This window comes from Trachypithecus francoisi, unplaced genomic scaffold (genome assembly GCF_009764315.1).
Source record: "Trachypithecus francoisi isolate TF-2019V2 unplaced genomic scaffold, Tfra_2.0 Lachesis_group0, whole genome shotgun sequence".
Taxonomy (NCBI): domain Eukaryota; kingdom Metazoa; phylum Chordata; class Mammalia; order Primates; family Cercopithecidae; genus Trachypithecus; species Trachypithecus francoisi.
This window is the reverse complement of record NW_022681453.1, coordinates 160,489,722-160,509,203: the sequence shown is the minus strand read 5'-3', so window position 1 is coordinate 160,509,203 and position 19,482 is coordinate 160,489,722. Positions and strand designations below refer to the sequence as shown.

General features: G+C 36.5%; 1 protein-coding gene across 4 annotated transcripts in view; it reads right to left on the bottom strand.

The window, feature by feature from the left end:
- The window catches only part of TOPBP1 (DNA topoisomerase II binding protein 1), a 64,884-nt gene that overhangs the window by 44,669 nt on the left and 733 nt on the right, over positions 1–19,482 (bottom strand). For 2 of the 4 annotated variants that reach the window (XM_033212648.1, XM_033212645.1), the window contains exons 2-12: positions 19,291–19,381; positions 17,258–17,392; positions 16,082–16,225; positions 14,978–15,159; positions 13,597–13,793; positions 11,395–11,574; positions 10,512–10,678; positions 7,641–7,804; positions 7,245–7,495; positions 1,896–2,254; positions 1,080–1,252 (exon numbers count right to left, since the gene is read on the bottom strand). In XM_033212648.1, the coding sequence (XP_033068539.1) occupies positions 1,080–1,252; positions 1,896–2,254; positions 7,245–7,495; positions 7,641–7,804; positions 10,512–10,678; positions 11,395–11,574; positions 13,597–13,793; positions 14,978–15,159; positions 16,082–16,225; positions 17,258–17,392; positions 19,291–19,374 (2,036 nt within the window). In that variant the 5' untranslated portion in view covers positions 19,375–19,381. Of the gene's footprint in view, positions 1–1,079; positions 1,253–1,895; positions 2,255–7,244; positions 7,496–7,640; positions 7,805–10,511; positions 10,679–11,394; positions 11,575–13,596; positions 13,794–14,977; positions 15,160–16,081; positions 16,226–17,257; positions 17,393–19,290; positions 19,382–19,482 lie in introns of those variants that run through there. The other 2 variants (XM_033212646.1, XM_033212649.1) reach the window with 2 other exon arrangements.

The window sequence follows — 19,482 nt, the reverse complement described above, 5'->3', positions numbered from 1 at the left end:
ATAAGCATATGCCACCATGCCTAGCTCATTTTTTTAAAATTATTTTTTAAATAGAGATGAGGTCTCACTATGTTGTCCAGGCTGGTCTTAAACTCCTGAGCTCAAGCAATCTTTTGGCCTCCCAAAGTGCTGGGATTACAGGTATGAGCCACTGTGCTCAGTCTTTTTGGACACTTATGGTAATCACTTCTTTACTTTTCTATAATCAAATAATGGCATCTTTAAAGACCATATTTAGGCTTTTGCTTTTTCATGTCTTTTAGCTTATAGGTTCCTACCTTCTTTTCCATGCCCTTAATATACATTGGTTGAAGACACTGGATCATTTATGCCATAGAGTTGTACCAAAGTCTGGGTCTTGCTGATTATATCATTGTGGTGTAGTTTAACGTGTTATTCTGCTGTTTGCATTTCCTATAAATTGGGAATTGGATCTAGAAGCATCATCAGACTGAGGTTTGATTATTTTGGCAAGACTACTTCAAAGTGGTGGTGTATTCTCCATAAGAAGGCACATCATATCTTGTCCCTTTATTGTGTGATTAACTATTGATGTTCAATGCCTAGATTCTTTCATTCATTAGGGGTTACAATCTTATCATTCCTTGTTTATTTGTTTGTTTGTTGAAACATCTTTAAAAAGGGAAACTACCGTATCCACTATCATGTTACCCTGATGCAAACTGCACAAGAAATGCAAGTTAAATTACTTGATCCTTTCCTTTTGTCAGCTTTCAAAGTAACGGACTGGTTCCCTAGCATCTTTCAAAGATCATCAATTACCTTAGTTTATTTGGTGTCATTATGAAGTCACGACTTAAACACTACTTCATGTATTTGGATCCACTGCAGTTACTATCTTCTTATGATACCTAAGTCTTCATCTTTGGACAATGGAGGTACTTTTTTTTTTTTTTTTTTAAGGCTAGTCAAATGAAGCAGTGGGAGGGGAGAAGGAACCACATAAACATCCATAAATATAATAAAGACACCCAACCAAATTCTAATTTGAATGCTCTCCAAGAAGTCAAAATAAAAAGATACACCAACACAACAGGTGCATTAAAAAGATCACATACCTTGCTCCAAGGAGGTTTGCTAGGAATGTTAAAGACTCTTTTTCTGCTCCAGCACACTGGCTAAATGAAATCACACAATCCTCTAAAGGAGTCATTCCTGTCATTACTGGGACTGGTGTGAAGAGAGGATTCGACTTTGGATCAAACAAAGTCTGATAGTCTATGCAAGTAACCTTTTAAAAACAAGAGAAACAGTAAAGCCAACCTGAAATAAGCAGCCAGTGGTTAACACTCATTCAGGCACACGAGCTATAATTTAGTTTTGATAAGAAGTTTTACTTTAATACAAACCTGTGTATGCTTTTTCTCAATACATTTCATATCATAATGTTAAAATATACATATACATACACACATATGCATACATCGACTGATTACATTAGGCTATTACAATCAGTAAGATCTATCATTGGAGTTATTGAATGTTGCTTTAAATTTCATTCCTCCAATGTATTATACTATTTTTCTCATAATTCTTGGAACGTTAAAAAAAAAAAATCAACAGTGAAATTACCAGTGATGCTTTGGTTGTAAGAAAACAAGACAAATAGTATGAGATGACCCTATAGTGACCTCTTAAGAAGGAATGTTGCTGCTGTGGCCTCTGGGAAAGAGTAACCTCTACCGTTATCAGGATTAGGCCCAAGAAACTTGCACATTTAACTTTAGAATTTCCCTTGCTAAAAGCAAAATCAAGAGTGTTCAAATCCAAACACCGATTTACTGTAACTGAACTGCCTAAGAAACAAGCATTAACCTTCTTGGCATTCAGATATTCTTCAATACTTTATTTCAACCACTACAGTGTTGTCTTACCAGCCACGTATTTGTAACAACTTCTCCCACAGTGGCTTCTACTTCACACCCCAGCAGAGGAACCACAGCATAATCGGCAACAGTTCTGCTCAGAAGGGACATGATTTTCCCAGCATTTTCTTTTATGATGCTTGCAATGTTAGATTCATTTTCATTACTAAAACCCAAAACAAGGAAACTCTTTTGGCTAAATAAGCCTTCTTCAGTAATTGTAGAAACATCAGGGCCGCAATGACTGACAGAAGACTGGTTTTCTTCTTGCAAAGAAACGTGAGTAGAATCATTCAAGGGCTCAGCATGAGTAGAATCATTAAAGGGCCTAACTTCAGACTTCTCAGCTTCAGACGTCTTAGCCTCAACTGAAAGAGAAAAGTAAATGTTTTCTAACCAACAATTTACCCTATAAAGTTCATTTCTAGCAAGGATCTTAATGTAACATGGAATCTGAGAATTTTGACCATACTTACAAAACTAAAGCTTATGTGTATAATAAAGGGATATGGATTCACCCCGTCTTTGGGGTTACCAAGAGTCCTTATCAGTATTACCATCATCCATTAGGAAGGACAAGAGCAATCATGTTAGTCCTAGGTATTCCTAGTATAATAGACACTTGAATTCCTTTAAAATTATATAGCTTCTACAGGACTGTCTTAGTTCCAAAACTGGTTTAGATGATTCACCATAAAATTAACAAAATATCATTAAGAAAAAAATTAACAAGTCTAAATGGTGTAACTGTCAAGCCCTTAACATGGAACATGTTAATATGGAAATAACTATAAGGAAGTGGCTGGCAAATCCTAAAATATTTATTGTCTACTCCTTTAGAGAAAAAGTTTGCCCTGCTACGTGATTCCAACAAGGCTGGAAGCTATTCAAGAATCACTCTTTCATTTATATAAGCACTGTGACTAAGTGCTTTACATGCATGTAATGCTCACATAATGCTAACTGTGAGGCTGATACTATCAGCACATCTTCTGTCCAAAAGGAGTCTCAGGCTTGAAAAGGTTATGTAATTTGCCTAAGGTCACACAGTTAAGCGGCAGAAATGAGATACGAACCAAAGTCTGATTCCAGAGTTCATAACACCATGTTCTAGTGCCATCTTCGTACTTCTATCCTCATCTCCAATAAACACTAGCATTTTCATTTTTAAGTAAATTGTAATATATATTAGGAACTTGTAAATTAAGTACATTGCAATATATATTAGGAACTTATGACTCCTACTAAACATAAGTATTAAAATTGTTCTTATTCACACTAAGGAAGCATAGCTTTGTCTACAGAGTTTACTGATCAGTAAGTCAGGAGAGATGGGTTCTAGTTTTATAGGCTCTTTGACCCTTGGTTTCATAATACACGGAATAAAGGACAATAGTATACTTATAATTTATAGATATACTCATGAGAATGAAAATGCTTAGATGGAGTTAAAGGTGATGCAATACTATAAAACATTCCGGAAAGTTTGTTTTTTTAACAGTTTTGTGAAAATGTAAAGTTTGTTTTATAAGTAAAACCCTTTTTATTTTTTGCAAGTACAATTATTTTGCAGTCACATCTAGGAGAAAAAAATAACTTTGTTCGATGTCTACATGTTGTTGGTAAGATGGGAAGGAAGAAGAAATCCAGTAGAATTTTAGACTACTACTATAAAAACAAAGTAGAAATACTAAGTTCTTAATAAACCATCAGTAAAACTCTGAAGTTAAGAGACTCATAACAAACTAACATGTTTTACAGCAGTTCTTTCCATTTATTTTAGCAGTAGGATCTCTTTTCAAACACATCACATCCAAAAGCCTAAGAGATACTACATAACAAACCTATTATTCAAAAAGCTCCCCTAGGGCCAGGCGCAGTGGCTCACGCCTATAATCCCAGCACTTTGGGAGGCCAAGGCAGGAGGATCACAAGGTCAGGAGTTCAAGACCAGCCTGGCAAACATGGTGAAACCCCATCTCTACGAAAAATACAAAAATTAGCTGAGCATGGTGGCGTGTGCTTGTAATTCCAGCTACTTGGGAGGCTGAGGCAGGAGAATCGCTTGAATCCAGGAGGTGGAGGTTGCAGTGAGCCATGACCATGCCACTGCACTCTAGCCTGGTGACAGAGCGAGACTCCATCTCAGAAAAAAAAAAAAAACCTCCCTTAAATCAAAAGCAATTTTAAGAATTAATTATAAAATATTTTACTATAGATTTTCTCAGATGCTTGGTGATCCACTGAGATTTACTATCACTTAATCCTTACAAAGTCAGTAAACCACTAGCAGCCTTAGAAAGGAAGGTTTAGGAAACTAATCACCTGCCCTACACCAAGTACCCTTGGCTGAAGGATAGTATATAAAATTGCTGGCTGGGTGTGGTGGCTCACGCCTGTAATCCCAACACTCTGGGAGGCTAAGACAGGAGGATTACATGAGGCCAGGAGTTTGAGACCAGCCTGGCCAACATGGTGAAACCCTATCTCTACTAAAAATACAAAAATTAGCTGGGCGTGGTGGTGCACACCTGTACTCCCAACTACTAAGGAGGCTGAGGGAAAAGAATTGCTTGAACCCGGGAGGAGGAGGTTGCAGTGAGCCGAGATTGTGACACTACACTCCATCTTCAGTGATGGAGTGAGACCCTGTCTCCAAAAAAAAAAAAAAAAAAAAAAAAAAAAATCGCTTTCAGTTAATTTGTGGCTTCTTTATACCAGAGCATCCTGGAAAATTTGGATGATCTCCTGATGTGATACAATACTAAAGCATAAGTAAATGGTTTGAGAAAAGTCAATTTTGTAGTACGGAAATAGTGTAAATAAGAAAGGAATGCTAGGAATTCCCTCTCAAGAAATATGGTGGGCTAGGATCTTTGAAACCCTCTCACTAAAAACACTTCAAAATATAGGATAAAATATTAAAATCCAGACCACTAAAGTGGTTACTAAATCTAGAACATTAAGTAGTTACTAAAGCTAATGGTTAGTCAAAATCTATTAAATATTTGTGCAGTAACCCAGACCCTTGGAATGCTAAGGTATCACACAAGAGACAGGAGCCAATCCTTTAGATTCATAAAAATTAGAGGTAAAGCAGAGTATATCCTGAGAGAACAAATCCAGAACCCATGAAGAGACATATCTTTAGTAAAGAGACCAAAACCAACCAACCAACCAACAACAAATCTGCCCTGCAAAGGAAAAGGTCAAGAACACTGGCTTTGGGTCAAGTGGAAAAAATATCTCTCTTGAGAATTTGTTCATCAGAGGCTGGTCCTCAAAGTAGGTTTGGGTATAAATTCATACTAGCTGGATGGTCTAAGAAACCTCCAGCCAACACACCAACTTAGAGGTGTACTGAATTTGTAAACTCCTAGGCACCTAGACCCAAACATGAACTTTTTCTGGGGTAACAAATCCCTACCCCAAGTTTCTTAGAATTCCTAGAGTCCTAGTAAGTACAAGTTCACAATAAAAATCACAAAACACGAGAAAACCAGGCACCAAAAACAATAACCAACAGAACAATTCACAGATGTTTTGATAGGTTTAATGTGTTTTAATAAATAAAGAACAAAAAATACAAATACAAAATGACAGACTTGGCTGGGTGTTGTGGCTCACACCTGTAATCCCAGCACTTTGGGAGGCTGAGGTGGGAGGACTGCTTGAGCCCAGGAGTTCAAGACCAGCCTGGGTAACATAGTAGCACCCCATCTCTATTTTTAAAAGTAAAAAAATAAATGACAGACTATTTAAAAAGCTAAAACATCTAGGAATTGAAAAATTATTAAAACAAAATTTAATGGATGGGTAAAACAGATTAGGCAATAACTGAAGAGACGATTCGTGATCTGGAAAATTAAGTGACCCATATACAAAGCAAATGGGAGGTAAGAAAATATAGAGAATGGGGGAGAGGCAATATTCAAAGAGATAATAAACATTTCTCAACCTAACAAAAAGCAAAAAACCTACGAATTCTCAGATTCAGAAAGCACAATGAATCTCAAGCAGGACAAATAAATGGTAAAGCTCTAGGACACAAAAACCAAAAGGAAGACTATCTTAAAAATAGCCAGAGGATAAAGACAGATTGCCTATAAAGGAAGACAGACTGACATGTGACTTCCTATCCAGTGGTCAGGGAAACAGATGACAATGAAACAACATCTCTGTGCTTAAACAAAGAAACTGTCTAGAACTGTATACCCAGCTGAAGAGTCTTAGAGAAACTAAACGAGTCTCTAAAGGGTATCATTTTAGGAAGAAAGAAAATGATTCCAGAAGAGAGGTCTCAGATGTAAGAAGAACTGGGGAGAGCAAAACAACAGTTAAACATGTTAGTAAATGAAACAAATATTGACTATATAAAAGGATAATGCCTAATTGTGAGATTTTAAAAGATAATGAAAATACTAGACAAAATCACATAAGCTGAGTACGTTGATGAGTGGGGACAGGGAGAAGGGCTAGTTGTGATCATTAACATATTCTAGGCCGGGCTTGGTGGCTCACGCCTATAATCCCAGCACTTTGGGAAGCCGAGGCGGGCAGATCACCTGAGGTCGGGAGTTCAAGACCAGCCTGGTCAACATGGAGAAACCCCATCTCTACTAAAAATACAAAATTAGCCAGGGGTGGTGGCGCATGCCTATTATCCCAGCTACTTGGGAGGCTGAGGCAGGAGAATCATTTGAACCCGGGAGGTGGAGGTTGCAGTGAGCCAAGATCACGGCCACTGCACTCCAGCCTGGACAACAAGAGCGAAATTCTGCTTCAAAAAAAAAAAGAGTTTTCTAAGGTTCTTGTTTAATTCGAGATAGATTAAAATTCTGATTAACTTTAGATTTTAGGTTAAGATACACATTAAATTTACTTAAATTTATACATTTTTGGCTATATTAGGTATTTCAGAAAGTCTCTTTTTAATAAAAAAGAAGTAATGATGTTTATAATGCTTCACTGGCAATTTACCTTACTACATAAGAGTACATACTGAGGTGGTAGTCCACAGTACAGTGTTTCATGCATTAAAGACCACAATAATCCAGTAAGAGGCATTTGCTACAAGGTTTTAATAAAAGGCTCATGCTATTAGAAACTCACACACAAATCAAGCAATGCCTGTATATACAACAAATCAAAATAGAGCTAGTTAGCTGAAGAGAGAGAGGGTTAAGGGATTCAGGACCCTATTGTCTTGCCTGCTCAGAAAAAAAGTTATAAGCAGAACCTAAAGGAAAGAAAAAGGTTAACTTAAAATCTAGAAAACTTGGCAGAGATCACATATGTATGTATTAGACTACTAAAATATTTCTTACTAACTACAAATACTAACCAAGCATTTCTTACCTACTGTGGAGCTATCATTTTCATATTGAGAGAGCAGATCTTCATCAGCTTGCTCATGCTTTTCACTAGGAGCAAAGTCTTTCTTAGAGAAGCTGCTGTTCTTCTTTTTTAAAAGGGCTGCTTCACTTTCAGGCTGATGTGAAACTGGAATTTCCACTGGCTGGTAATTAGCATGGATATATGGTTCTTCAGAAAGCATATAACCTTTACTGAAACACTCCAGCAACCACTTTGCTCCCACTACATGAGGCCTATAAAAACAGCACATAGTTATGTATCAGTGCAAGCTATAAAACCATCATCCCACTTGTCATGCAGTTTCCAGAACTGCATGGATATGCAATTGTAAGAAAAATTATGTAGTAGAAATTGATTTGAATTAAAAACTGAAAAAACCTGTGGGCCGATTTATTCCAAAACTGCTTCAATTCATCATCATAATCTCCCACAATAACATGAGTTACATCTTCATTAAGCTGGTTAAAACGAACTCCACCTCCGCTGTTAATAAGTCTTCTCAGTTTATCTAGCTTTCTGCCACTAAAACCGCAAAGATATATCTGCAAGAAAGAAAATATTTAATGTATATAACATGCTTTCTCTCTCAATAGAAAAAAGCTAAAAATATATATCTAAATCCACAAAATATATATCTAAATCCACTGTGTATAAATAAAACAACTTGTGTACATTTAAGATATATGAATAAATATATTCTGAAACTTTCGATTTTTTAACTGTTCTGTAACATTGATTTTTTAAATCACTCTTTACAATCTCATACAGCATTATTATCTTTCACAGTAGATATCTGATAAGTATTTTGAGGCTATAAATAAAATAGAAGCCAGATTCCAACATCTTCTAAATATTAGTGCATACCAATTTCTAAAATGCAGGTAACTTCTTTAACTGTGAAGCTTACTTGTAAATTTTAAAGTAATTATAAAAGTAAACTGTAGTTAGCTGTCTGAATTCAGAACACCTGGGCTTAAATTGTGTGTGTGTGTGCGTGCGCGCAGGCGGGGGGGGGGGGGGGGGGGGGGTTCCAGCTGCCAATGATTAACGACAATAGGCAAGTTGCTTACACTCTTTAAACCAATTTCCTTACCTATAAATTGATTATGTACATCAAAGAACTGAACACAATGCTTTGAGGATAACATGTATGCAGTTAATATATTTTTAACTACCAGGATGTATATATTTAAATCAATTTAATCAATATAAAAATCATTTTACCTCTATTTTACATAAGGTGACCTTAAAAAAAATTTAAGTATAACAAATCTATCCCAAACTGTATTTACACCCCAAATTAAATCACCCCCATTACCAGAATATATTTTAACAAATAATTGGAATCATATACTTTCTATATGTAAGAAATAATTAAAAGTTATATCTAGAATTAGTAGTCTAGGATAAAAGATCATACAAAACATCTCTGGGACAGGTGTGGTGGCTCATGCCTGTAATCCCAGCACTCTGGGAGGCCAACTCAGCAGACCACTTGAGGTCAGAAGTTCAAGACTAGCCTGGCCAATAAGGTGAAACCCCATCTTTACTAAAAATACAAAAAATTAGCCAGGCGTGGTGGTGGGCACCTGTAGTCCCAGCTACTTGGGAGGCTCAGGCAGGAGAATGGCATGAACCCGGGAGGTGGAGCTTGCAATGAGCCGAGATTGCGCCACCACACTCCAGCCTGGGCTACAGAGCAAGACTCCATCTCAAAAACAAAAACAAAAAAATAGAAAAATTAGCCAGGCATGGTGGCACACACCTGTAATCCCAACTATTTAGGAGGCTGAGGCAGAATTGCTTGAACCTAAGAGGAAGATGTTGCAGTGAACTGAGATCACGCCACTGCACTCCAGTCTAGGCGACAGAACAAGTCTCCATCTCAAAACAAAAACAAAAAACCCACCTTTTGTTTAGCTAGTAAGTTGGTAAGTTTAAAAAAAAGAAAAAACAAGGTAATTTGCTAAATTTCCTTTTTTTTTTTTTTTTTTAAATTTTGAGACGGAGTTTCACTCTTGTTGACCAGGCTGGAGTGCAATGGCACAATCTCGGCTCACTGCAACCTCCGCCTCCTGGGTTCAAGCGTTTCTCCTACCTCAGTCTCCCAAGTAGCTGGGATTACAGGCGCCTGCCACAACGCCCAGCTAATTTTTCTGTATTTTTAGTAGAGATGGGGTTTCACCATGTTGGCCAGGCTGGTCTTGAACTCCTGACCTCAGGCATCGGCCTGCTTTGGCCTCCCAAAGTGCTGGGATTACAGGCATGAGCCATCATGCCCAGCTCCAATAAGGTAGGGTTAAATTTTTGCTACTCTGTGAAAATTAATGCACAGCCAAGTCATTCTACAAACAGGAATACATTAAGTTTTCCAATCTAAGACAGCTGAAAAAGTATAGCATATGATATTTCCATCAACAAACTCATAAGACAATTATTCATATACTAAAAAATTAAATAGCCCAAGAAATACCAAACAAAGCAGTGGCTCTAATGGTGAGGAATACAGACTTTGGAGTAGATAACTGGCCACTTAATGTCTCTCTGTGTGACTCTGAACAAGAATTTTAATTCTCTAAGTCTTACCCTCAAGATAATATCCATTTTAGAGTTATCTGTGGGAATTAAATGAGATTTTATATACATATTAACATATATAAAATGATTAGTACAGTGTCTAATACACTGTAAACACTTAGATGATAGTTATAAATAAAAGTCCAAACCTGGGCAACATAGTGAGACTTTGTCTCTACAAAAAAATTTTAAAAACTAGCCAGGTGTAGTGGCACATGCCTGTAGTCCTAACTGCTCAGGGACTAACGGCTGGCTGATGCCCAGGAGTCCGAGGTTACAGGACGCTATGATTGTGCCACTGCATTCCAGTCTGGGCAACAGAGTGAGACCCTATCTCAAAAAAATAAAAATAAAAAATCCAGTAAGTCGTTCAGAAACTAAGTGCTCTCAAAATACAGCAGATGGAAAGATTAATGTAGTTAGGAGGGTTAAGAGAAGAGTTAAAACCTGAAACGAACTCTTAAAAGGTAACAGAGGAAGATACCTCACAGGCAGAGGGACTCTTGCAGCCAAAGGATGGACATGGTCTAGTAAGCACATCTACTTAGCTAGAGTGGAGAGTTTACATAGGTAGTAAGGCGCAAGCCCAACTCTGAAGGGTCTTCAAAGTCAGGCCAGGAAATGCTAATGCGTATCATCACTTACTGCATGTATTATATAATAAAGACGTACCCGACAACCATCTAATAAATCTTCAGGTGCTTGAAATGCACTGATATCCAGATTTTCTAGATTTTCAAGTGTAGGCTCCAGTTTGCTGTTAAGTGAATTACATATTGATTCACTTATGCAACTTGCATTTATGTTGGAAATATTGCTGACATCTGAAAGAGTACGACCTACATATTTTGAAAACATGTATAAATTTATGGGAGATAAAATAATCATGATTATATATTGTCTATGGATTAACTTTTCTTACAAATATAGGGCAATAAACAACTTCCAAAGTAAGATTCAGGGGTGTTTAATGAAATCTTAGTGGCAAAGTATAAAAAGGGAAAATGAAATTAATTAAGCCTCCTATCTTATTTAAATGAAAATAGATTTAACACATTTTCCTAATAGTGTCTTGTTTCCCATAAAAATCTGAAGTTGCTGACTTTAAGATCCAAGAGGCTTACATTTGAAAAAAATATTTTAAACATTTTGCCAACACAACACCTACAAAATAGAAACAGTTTTAATTTTTATACAAATACAGACGATCTATAACAATTGCAGCAAAACCGTAAATTAAGGAAAGATTAATATATGCATGTCAGTAATGTTTAAAAGATTAATACTTGTATCTTAAGCCTCCATCTACCATTGTTCTTAATTTCTTTAATCATCTTTTGCATTACATCAGGGTATAAAAGCATTCATTCATTTCAAAAAAAAGTGATGAACAGTTCAGTACTAACTTTTTACACAATTTGACTATTATACAATTATGCCTAGAAGCACAGCAAACAAGAAAAAGAAATTCCCTATCTCAGTGATTCTATTAACATGCTGATTATTACACAGAAATATGACTGTCTTCAGAATATTTAATCTCAGTGAGACTCACTATCAATTGTGTTGATCTGGCCAGTAGGAGTTGAAGAATTGGGCATAGTCTTTGCTTCTGGTCTAGGTTCTGTCTTGTACATGGATTCATCCTGACAAAAACCTTTCTCGATACTGTCAAAAAACCACTGCGTGGTCACACAGTGTACATTCCATCTCTTGGCACACTCATACTTCTGACCTGTAGCGTTAAGAAAGAAATAGAGAAAACAGGAGAAACCAAGAAATGAAAACCATTAAAATCTATCTTTGCAGAAATATTCAAATTATAACAGGTTAATTATTTTATTTTATTTTATTTTTTGAAATGGGGTCTCACTCTGTTGCCCAGGCTGGAGTGCAGTGGTGAGATCTTGGCTCACTGCAACCTCCACCTCCCTCCTGGGTTCAAGCGATTCTTCTGCCTTAGCCTCCTGAGTAGCTAAGATTACAGACACGTGTCACCACATCTGGTTAATTTTTTTGTATTTTTAGTAGAGACGGGGTTTTACCATGTTGGCCAGGTCTCAAACTCCTGACCTCAGGTGATCTGCCCGCCTTGGCCTCCTAAAGTGCTGGGATTACAGGCATGAGCAACTACACCTGGCTGTAACAGGTTATTTTAAAAACCTATCAACAAAATTAAAGTTACCAGTACTTACTCTTAAACAGCATGCTACATAGTTTATTACAAAGTAGTATTTTAGCTTACTGCCTAATTATATTTTCTATGTGTTGTATAAATACACATGCCATGTGAGAGGGTTTATCTTTTACACAAACTGCAGGAAGACAGGAGCAACTGTGAGGTAACTCAATTAATACTGGACTTGGGTTTGCATATAGGCTCCATCATTTACTTTCTTTAAACCAGCTTGTACAATGTGAAAATTGTAAATGTGTGCAATATAATAAATCCCAACTTTGAACAGACCATTCCAATGTCAACAGGCTTCTACTTAAAGTCCAGGATAGATAAGCCAATAGATAAATTACGTTAAAAATATGTATCTTTTTATTACCTTAAAAATCTTTAACACAATGTATTTTGAAGCAGTATCACAGAGGAATTGAGATCAATATGTCACACGAAACGTTTTTTGGCATTCTTGAGAGAATCAACAATGTACAGTCTTCAGATTCAGAAAAAGAACAGCAGTATCAACTCTACTCACAGTGATTCTATCACAATTGGCCATACCCAAAGTTCTGACTTAAGGACAATTACCATTTAATCTTAATTTCTTCTCAATCTAGGTAGCTTAGTAAAACACGGTATACATATAAAAGGCAATCATAAAAACATTAACAAAACTCATCTTTTATCAATTTGTGTATATTTTAAGAGTGCTGATAAAAAATCATCCAGAATAATGTTATGGAACACCAAACTTAATAGCAATTTTAAAGAATTTTTCTTGTTGGTAATTTTCTTTTTCATTTTTTACTGCCTCATGTTCCACAAGGTGTGTCTTCCAGTTAAAACTTGTAGTTCATTCAGTCAAACTAAAACTAAGTTAAGCCTTTTTAAATTAGTCATTAGAAAGAAATGCCAATTAGCTATATTTATTAGTTTTCCTGTTATTTACCCAAACTTCTTGTCATTATTTGGTAACTGTGTGAGGAACATTTTTAAAAAATCAAAAGATACAAAAGTAAGCTTAAATAAAACATCACTAAAAGTTTTTGGGTCTTTTATACTTACTCAATGACCTGAATAAATATGAAAAAAAGTCATGTAATTGGTTTATAGATTGTGACCCAAACTACCTTTGCAAGATGTTAGAGAAAACAGTATCAAACTAGATTAATGACATGTCAGAAGTAAAAGCTGTTCTGTAAAGATTTTAAAATATTAAATACTAGTGGCTGGGCATGGTGGCTCATGCCTGTAATCCCAGCACTTTAGGAGGTCAAGGTGGGCAGATCACTTGAGGTCAGTTAGAGGCCAGTCTGGCCAACATGGTGAAGGCCCGTCTATTAAAAATAAAAAATTATCCAGGCATGGTGGCAGGTGACTGTAATCCCAGCTACTCGGGAGGCTGAGTTGGGAGAATCACTTGATCCCGGGAGGCAGAGGTTGCAGTGAGCTGAGATTGTGCCACTGCCCTCCAGCCTGGGCAACAGAGCAACACTCTGTCTCAAAGTAAATAAACAAATAAAAATAAAATATTAAATACTAGAGAAAATGTTTCATTTGTCCCTCTGTGAAACACAGTTTTACCTTTTGGTTCTTGCACAATGAGGTGTGTACATTCATTCATTTTCAATTGTCCCATGTATTGACCTCCATGCTTAACTGTGAGTTGCTGAACTTCCTTCCTGTCTAAGCCACATAAGCCAGTCACACAGATTATGCAACCAAGAAAAATAGGACACTTGAAATCTTCCATGTTTATATCAGTATATCTAGTTATTTTTCTGTGGGAATCAAATGGTTAAAAAAGAAAATATTAAATTTACCAGAATAATGAAAAACAACACAAATATCACTATTGCTTTCCTCATTTTTTAGGATTTAAAATCATTTTTTTACAAAGGAGAACCACCAAACAGAATTACACTAATTGCTCACCGAGTTCAATAACATGTCTCTAATACAAAGTAATTGTTTCAGATACAGTCTCTCAAAACCATTTTAAGGGAAAAATATACATTTCCTTAACTCTAGCCCTTGCTGGTCACAGTGATATATTTTCCAAAATTGTAAGTCTGAATCTCTACTTAAAAACCCAAAGGTAATTTGGTTGCCTATTAGAAAAACAAACTTTTTAATCTTCCCATTATTCTATATAAGTAAAAGCAACGATTTCTGGCAAAATACTAACAAAAATATTATTATTCTGTTGCCATGCAAGGCAGATGTGCTGATGAAGTAATCACATCAGGAATGAGAGTTGCTGACATGGAGACATACTTAGGATATGCCGGACGGTGTTGAAAACAAGCCCAGAAAAATACCGATATAATTCGTATGCCAATAGAATTCTGTGGTATTTGGTCTTGTGGTTGTTTATCTAGTTGCAGGGGAACTAAAGTGTGCCCCTTGAAATAAGCTCTAAGCTCCATGAGGGAAATGACTATCTGTTTTGCTTACTAAATATAACTAAAGCCTAGCTCGGGTCAGATATGTAAAATGGGCTCAATTAACATTTATTAAATGATCACATCTCAGCTGATGACTTACATATGTTTATATTCAACCTTACATATACCATCTTTTGGAAGGAATGCAACTGCCAAAATGACTAATTTATTCTCCATCTTAACATATGGGAATGGAGTTGAAGGATAATGCAACATAAAAGCTACAAAATTGCCAAACTCGTTTTCTCAATATTTCAGCAACATTTACAGCTGAGAACTTTATCACCAAAGCAATTATCACTCTGTAGCTAATGATAAACCCTTAGCCCATTCTATGCCTGTCAACTTATGTCTTGGTAATAAGAGCTTGTAGATTCTGTTATTCTGTTTTCGCTGGAGAAACCAGTAATGATACTATTTTTTTCCCTGAATGATAAATCCAAAGAGTATATCACATGCCAAAAATGACTGAATGCATCATTTTTCAAATCTAGAAAATATAAAAATGTCTTTCTTACTTCTCTTGTGACTTCTCCCAAAGTGTTTTTATCCAAGAGGGAAGCAAAATAGGTTTCTTCAGGTTTGCAGCAACTAAATATTTTTTGCTACCAACTTCTCCCGCAATAAGGTGAGTTACTGAAACGTTAAGGTCTCTGTATACTCGTCCGCCCATCATTTGTACATATTTATGAACTTCTTCCTGCAGCCCCAAAAGAGAACACATTAATACTGAAGCAAACAATATTGCTTCCATTTTTATATACTATCTCATAAATACATTTTGCTGTTGATAGTTTGAATACATAAGTGTTACATAATATTATAAAGTTAAATAATTAACCAAATTATTTTTGGGAGATAAATATGAATTATATTTTAAAAAGATTATTTTCCTATTTATCCCTTTCAACTCCATGAATGTATTAAACTACTATACAGAGCATGTATAAATCTTTGCTTCTATATATTTTAATATACATGTGTTTAACAACATAAATTGTATCTATATAATATATAAATATGTTTTAGCCAGGCTTGGTGGTGCATGCCTGTAGTCCCAGCTACTCGGGCGGCTGAGGCATGAAGATTACTTGAGCCCAGGAAATCAAGGTCGCAGTGAGTCATTATTGTGCCACTGCACTCCAGTGTGGGTGACAGTAAGACCTTGTCCCAAATATATATATATATGTATTTCTACAGCTCTCTCTAAGAATGATTTTTGTTTTTTGTTTCCGAGATGAAGTCTTGCTCTGTCGCCCAGGCTGGAGTGCAGTGGCGTGATGTTGGCTCACTGCAACCTCCGCCTCCCCGATTCAAACAATTTAGAATCCTTTTTTTAAAAGGCTGTCCACCTATAGTGGAAAAAAATGTAAGTGATTAAAAAATGAGTGTCCGTTTAAATTAAAACAAAAAATTTAAATTAGCCAGTTTTCAACAAAACAAATTCTATATTCAATTTACTTAAAAAATGTGTATGTATACATATATACACACTGTGGTTGTATATTGAACTTTGTTAAAAGTCACGAACAATAAATGGTAGGTCTTTTATCTTCTATGCAGTGAAAAATTAAGAATAATAGATACATAAATTGTTCAATCATGATGAGATCAATATCTACCCTTTTTTCTTTTTCCAGACTTGTACAAGATATGGTTACATCAGACATAACCATATTATAAACTGGATGTTCGGCTCTTGGAACACATTGCTGGTGGTGCATACAAAATATGACTACTTGTGGACCAACAATTCTGCAGCCAAGCTACGAAAAAGAGAAAAGCTTACATGAGTTAAGAAGGAAAAGACCACCAGTCTTACCAAATTACATTTTGTAATATTCACCAATTCTTTACCAAAGTTGATGACCACTGTGGAAAAATCAGCAAATTGTTATAAGAAAAAAATAAAGACGACTATATAATTTCTCAGATATACTATACATTAAACACTCACACACAAAAGCAAATCAAACAATGCAAACTATCAAAAGAAATAAACTTCAGGCCAGGCACAGTGGCTCACGCCTGTAATCCCAGCACTTCATAGGAGGCCGAGGGGGGTGGATCACCTGAGGTCAGGAGATCCAGACCAGCCTGGCCAACACAGTGAAACTCTGTCTCTACTAAAAATACAAAAATTAGCTGGGTGCAGTGGTGAGCACCTGTAATCCCAGTCTCTAGGGAGGCTGAGGCAGGAGAATTGCTTGAACCCAGGAGGCAGAGGTTGCAGTGAGCTGAGATCGCATCATTGCACTCCAGCCTGGGCAACAGAGTGAGACCCTGTATCAGAAAAAGAAAAGAAACTTCAAGAGCCCCTTTCACTCAAAACTGCCTTACTGCTTACACCTATAAGCCCAATACTTTGGGAGGCTGAGGTGGGAGGATCACTTGAGCCCAGAAGTTCAAGACCAGCCTGGCCAACATCGAGAAACCCTGTCTCTACTAAAAATACAAAAACTAGCCAGGTGTGGTGGTATACATCTGTAATCCCAGCTATTCAGGAGGCTAAGGCACAAGAATCACTTGAACCAAGGAAGCAGAAGTTGCAGTGGGCTGAGATCGTGCCACTGCACTAAAGCCTGGGCAACAGAACAAGACTCTGTCTCAAAAAAAAAAAAAAAGAAAGCCTACTGTAACATAATTAGCCTTTCAATCCTGGTCTTGCCAAACCAAAAGAATGCCAATGTACTCATAAGTTGCACAATACTTCATAATCGACAAAGAATGTATGTCTATTGAAGCAAAGATAAACCAAAAAACAGACTACCAAAGGAACACACTAGAAGTCAGCAAACCTTTTTGAGGTGATCAAAGACAATGCCACTAAAAGGGTCACAGATATAAAGTGATCTGTCATTCTCCTTTATCTTCAATGCCTCTTCTTCTGTAATAATCTGAAGATATTCTTCTGACTGGAATTCTTTTATGGACTGAAAGAAAAAATAAAATAAGATTGTACCTGAAATGACTCCCCTGTATTTAGGTCCTATTCAAATTCCATCTCAAATCCAGCCTTTTCCCTATTGAAAGTCACCATCATGTTTTAGACCTCCGCAGAAGGCTCCCAAATGGTCTTTTTTTCCCTTCCTTGCCCTAAATCTGTGCTCTACACAGCAGCTAATAATCTTCTTAAAAATACAAGTCAGATCATGTCACTGTCTGCTCAAAACCTAGTATCTTCACACCGCACCCAGAATAAAATCCACATTTCTTACTATAGCCTTCAAGACAACACAGTCTGGTTCCTGCCTATCTTCCCACCTTTACCTCCTACTTCTCATCTCCCTTGCTTACTCTATTCCAGCCACTCCCACTTTCTTGCCAGCCCTGGAACAAGCCAACCATAACCTCATTTAGAGGCTCTGCTCTCGATCTTGCAGCAGGGAATACTCTTTTTCCAGGTTTTCACCTGACTTAATCCCCCACTTCAATCAGGTCTGGTTAAATATCACCTCCCCAGAGATGCCTATCCTAATCATGCTTTCTCAAATACCCTTCCTCTACCCTCTACCCTTTTAGTCTATTTTATTTAAAAATACATATATATATATATAGTTTTTGTCTCTCTCCCCTGGAAGTTTCATTATTTATCTTGTTTGCTACTATATCCTGATACCCAGTAAGCACTCAAAAATGTTCTGAACCAATTTTGAGGTCCCTATGTTAAATACAGTAATCCCTTTAAAAGTGTAAGTCAGATCAAGTTTACTCTTCTGATTGAAACCCTCCAATGGCTCTCCACTGAGAGAAAAATGGCCCACAAGGCCCTACATGACCTCTTTACCATTATTCTCTGACACATTCCTTAGCACTCTTCCCCCATCCCTCACTTACTACACAACAGAACACTAAACTTGGATAGAGACTACAGACACTTTCCCAGGGGCTGTATAAGGTTGCTCTCTCTGCCTGAAACATTCTTCTCCAAATATCTGCAAGGTTATCTCACCTCCTTCACGTTTACTCAAATATCTTTTTCTCCATAAAGCCTACCCTGATCACATCCTATTTAAAATTATAACCCCCTTTTCTTCCCACCCCCAAGAAACATCCTCTGGAACCCCTTAACCTGTTTTGCTTTTCTCTCTTCCTAATTTATCATATCTGATTAGTGTCTATGTCCTCCTGCTAGAATGTAAGCTCTGAGACAACAGAAATCTTTGCCTGTTCTGATCACTGATAAATTCCAAGTACTAGAGAAGTGGCTATCAAATCATGAACACTTCAATAAATACTTGCTGAATGAATGAAATTCAAAAAAATCTGCTACAAATCTTCTCAAACTTTAATGCACACTGACGATCTTGTTAAAAATGCAGATTCTAAGTGGTAAGTCTGGATTGGAGGCCAAGATTCTGCATTTTGAACAAACTTCCAGGCCATGCTAATACTGCTGAGATCTGTGAGAAGCAAGACTCTACATCACCTCTACTATCATCCAATTATCACACTGTACATAATAAAACATAATTTTTAACAATTAACCAAAAAATTTTCAAGTATGACCAGTATACGACTGACTCAAATTTTTACAGCACACAAAGGACCACTCTGGTTAGGAGGCAAATGAAAGCAACTTAATTTCCAAGAACTGCAGGTCAGTCACATTAAACAGCAACGTGATAATAGACTTCCAGCCCCCCGAAATACATAATAATGTACTTAGATCAATTCTAAAATATGTAATAATGATATATCTGTATTAACGTAGACTATTAAATTATTATGAAAGTGAACTATCTACTTCTAAGACATAAAGCCCAACAAATCAAAAACACTTAAAAACAAGAAAATGAATTCACGGTATTAAGACGTTTTCAACTCTTACCTCGAGAGCTTTAAAAAAACATTTGGAATTGTCTGAAGACTTTAAGAACTTCACAAAAAACGGTTCTTTGTCATTTCTGGACATTTCTGAACTGTCAAAATAAAGGAACCATTAACAAGAACAAAACCACATTAGGTATAAAGTTCCATGTTTAACCCACCTATTTTTCCACGCAGACAAGAATGCCTAAAG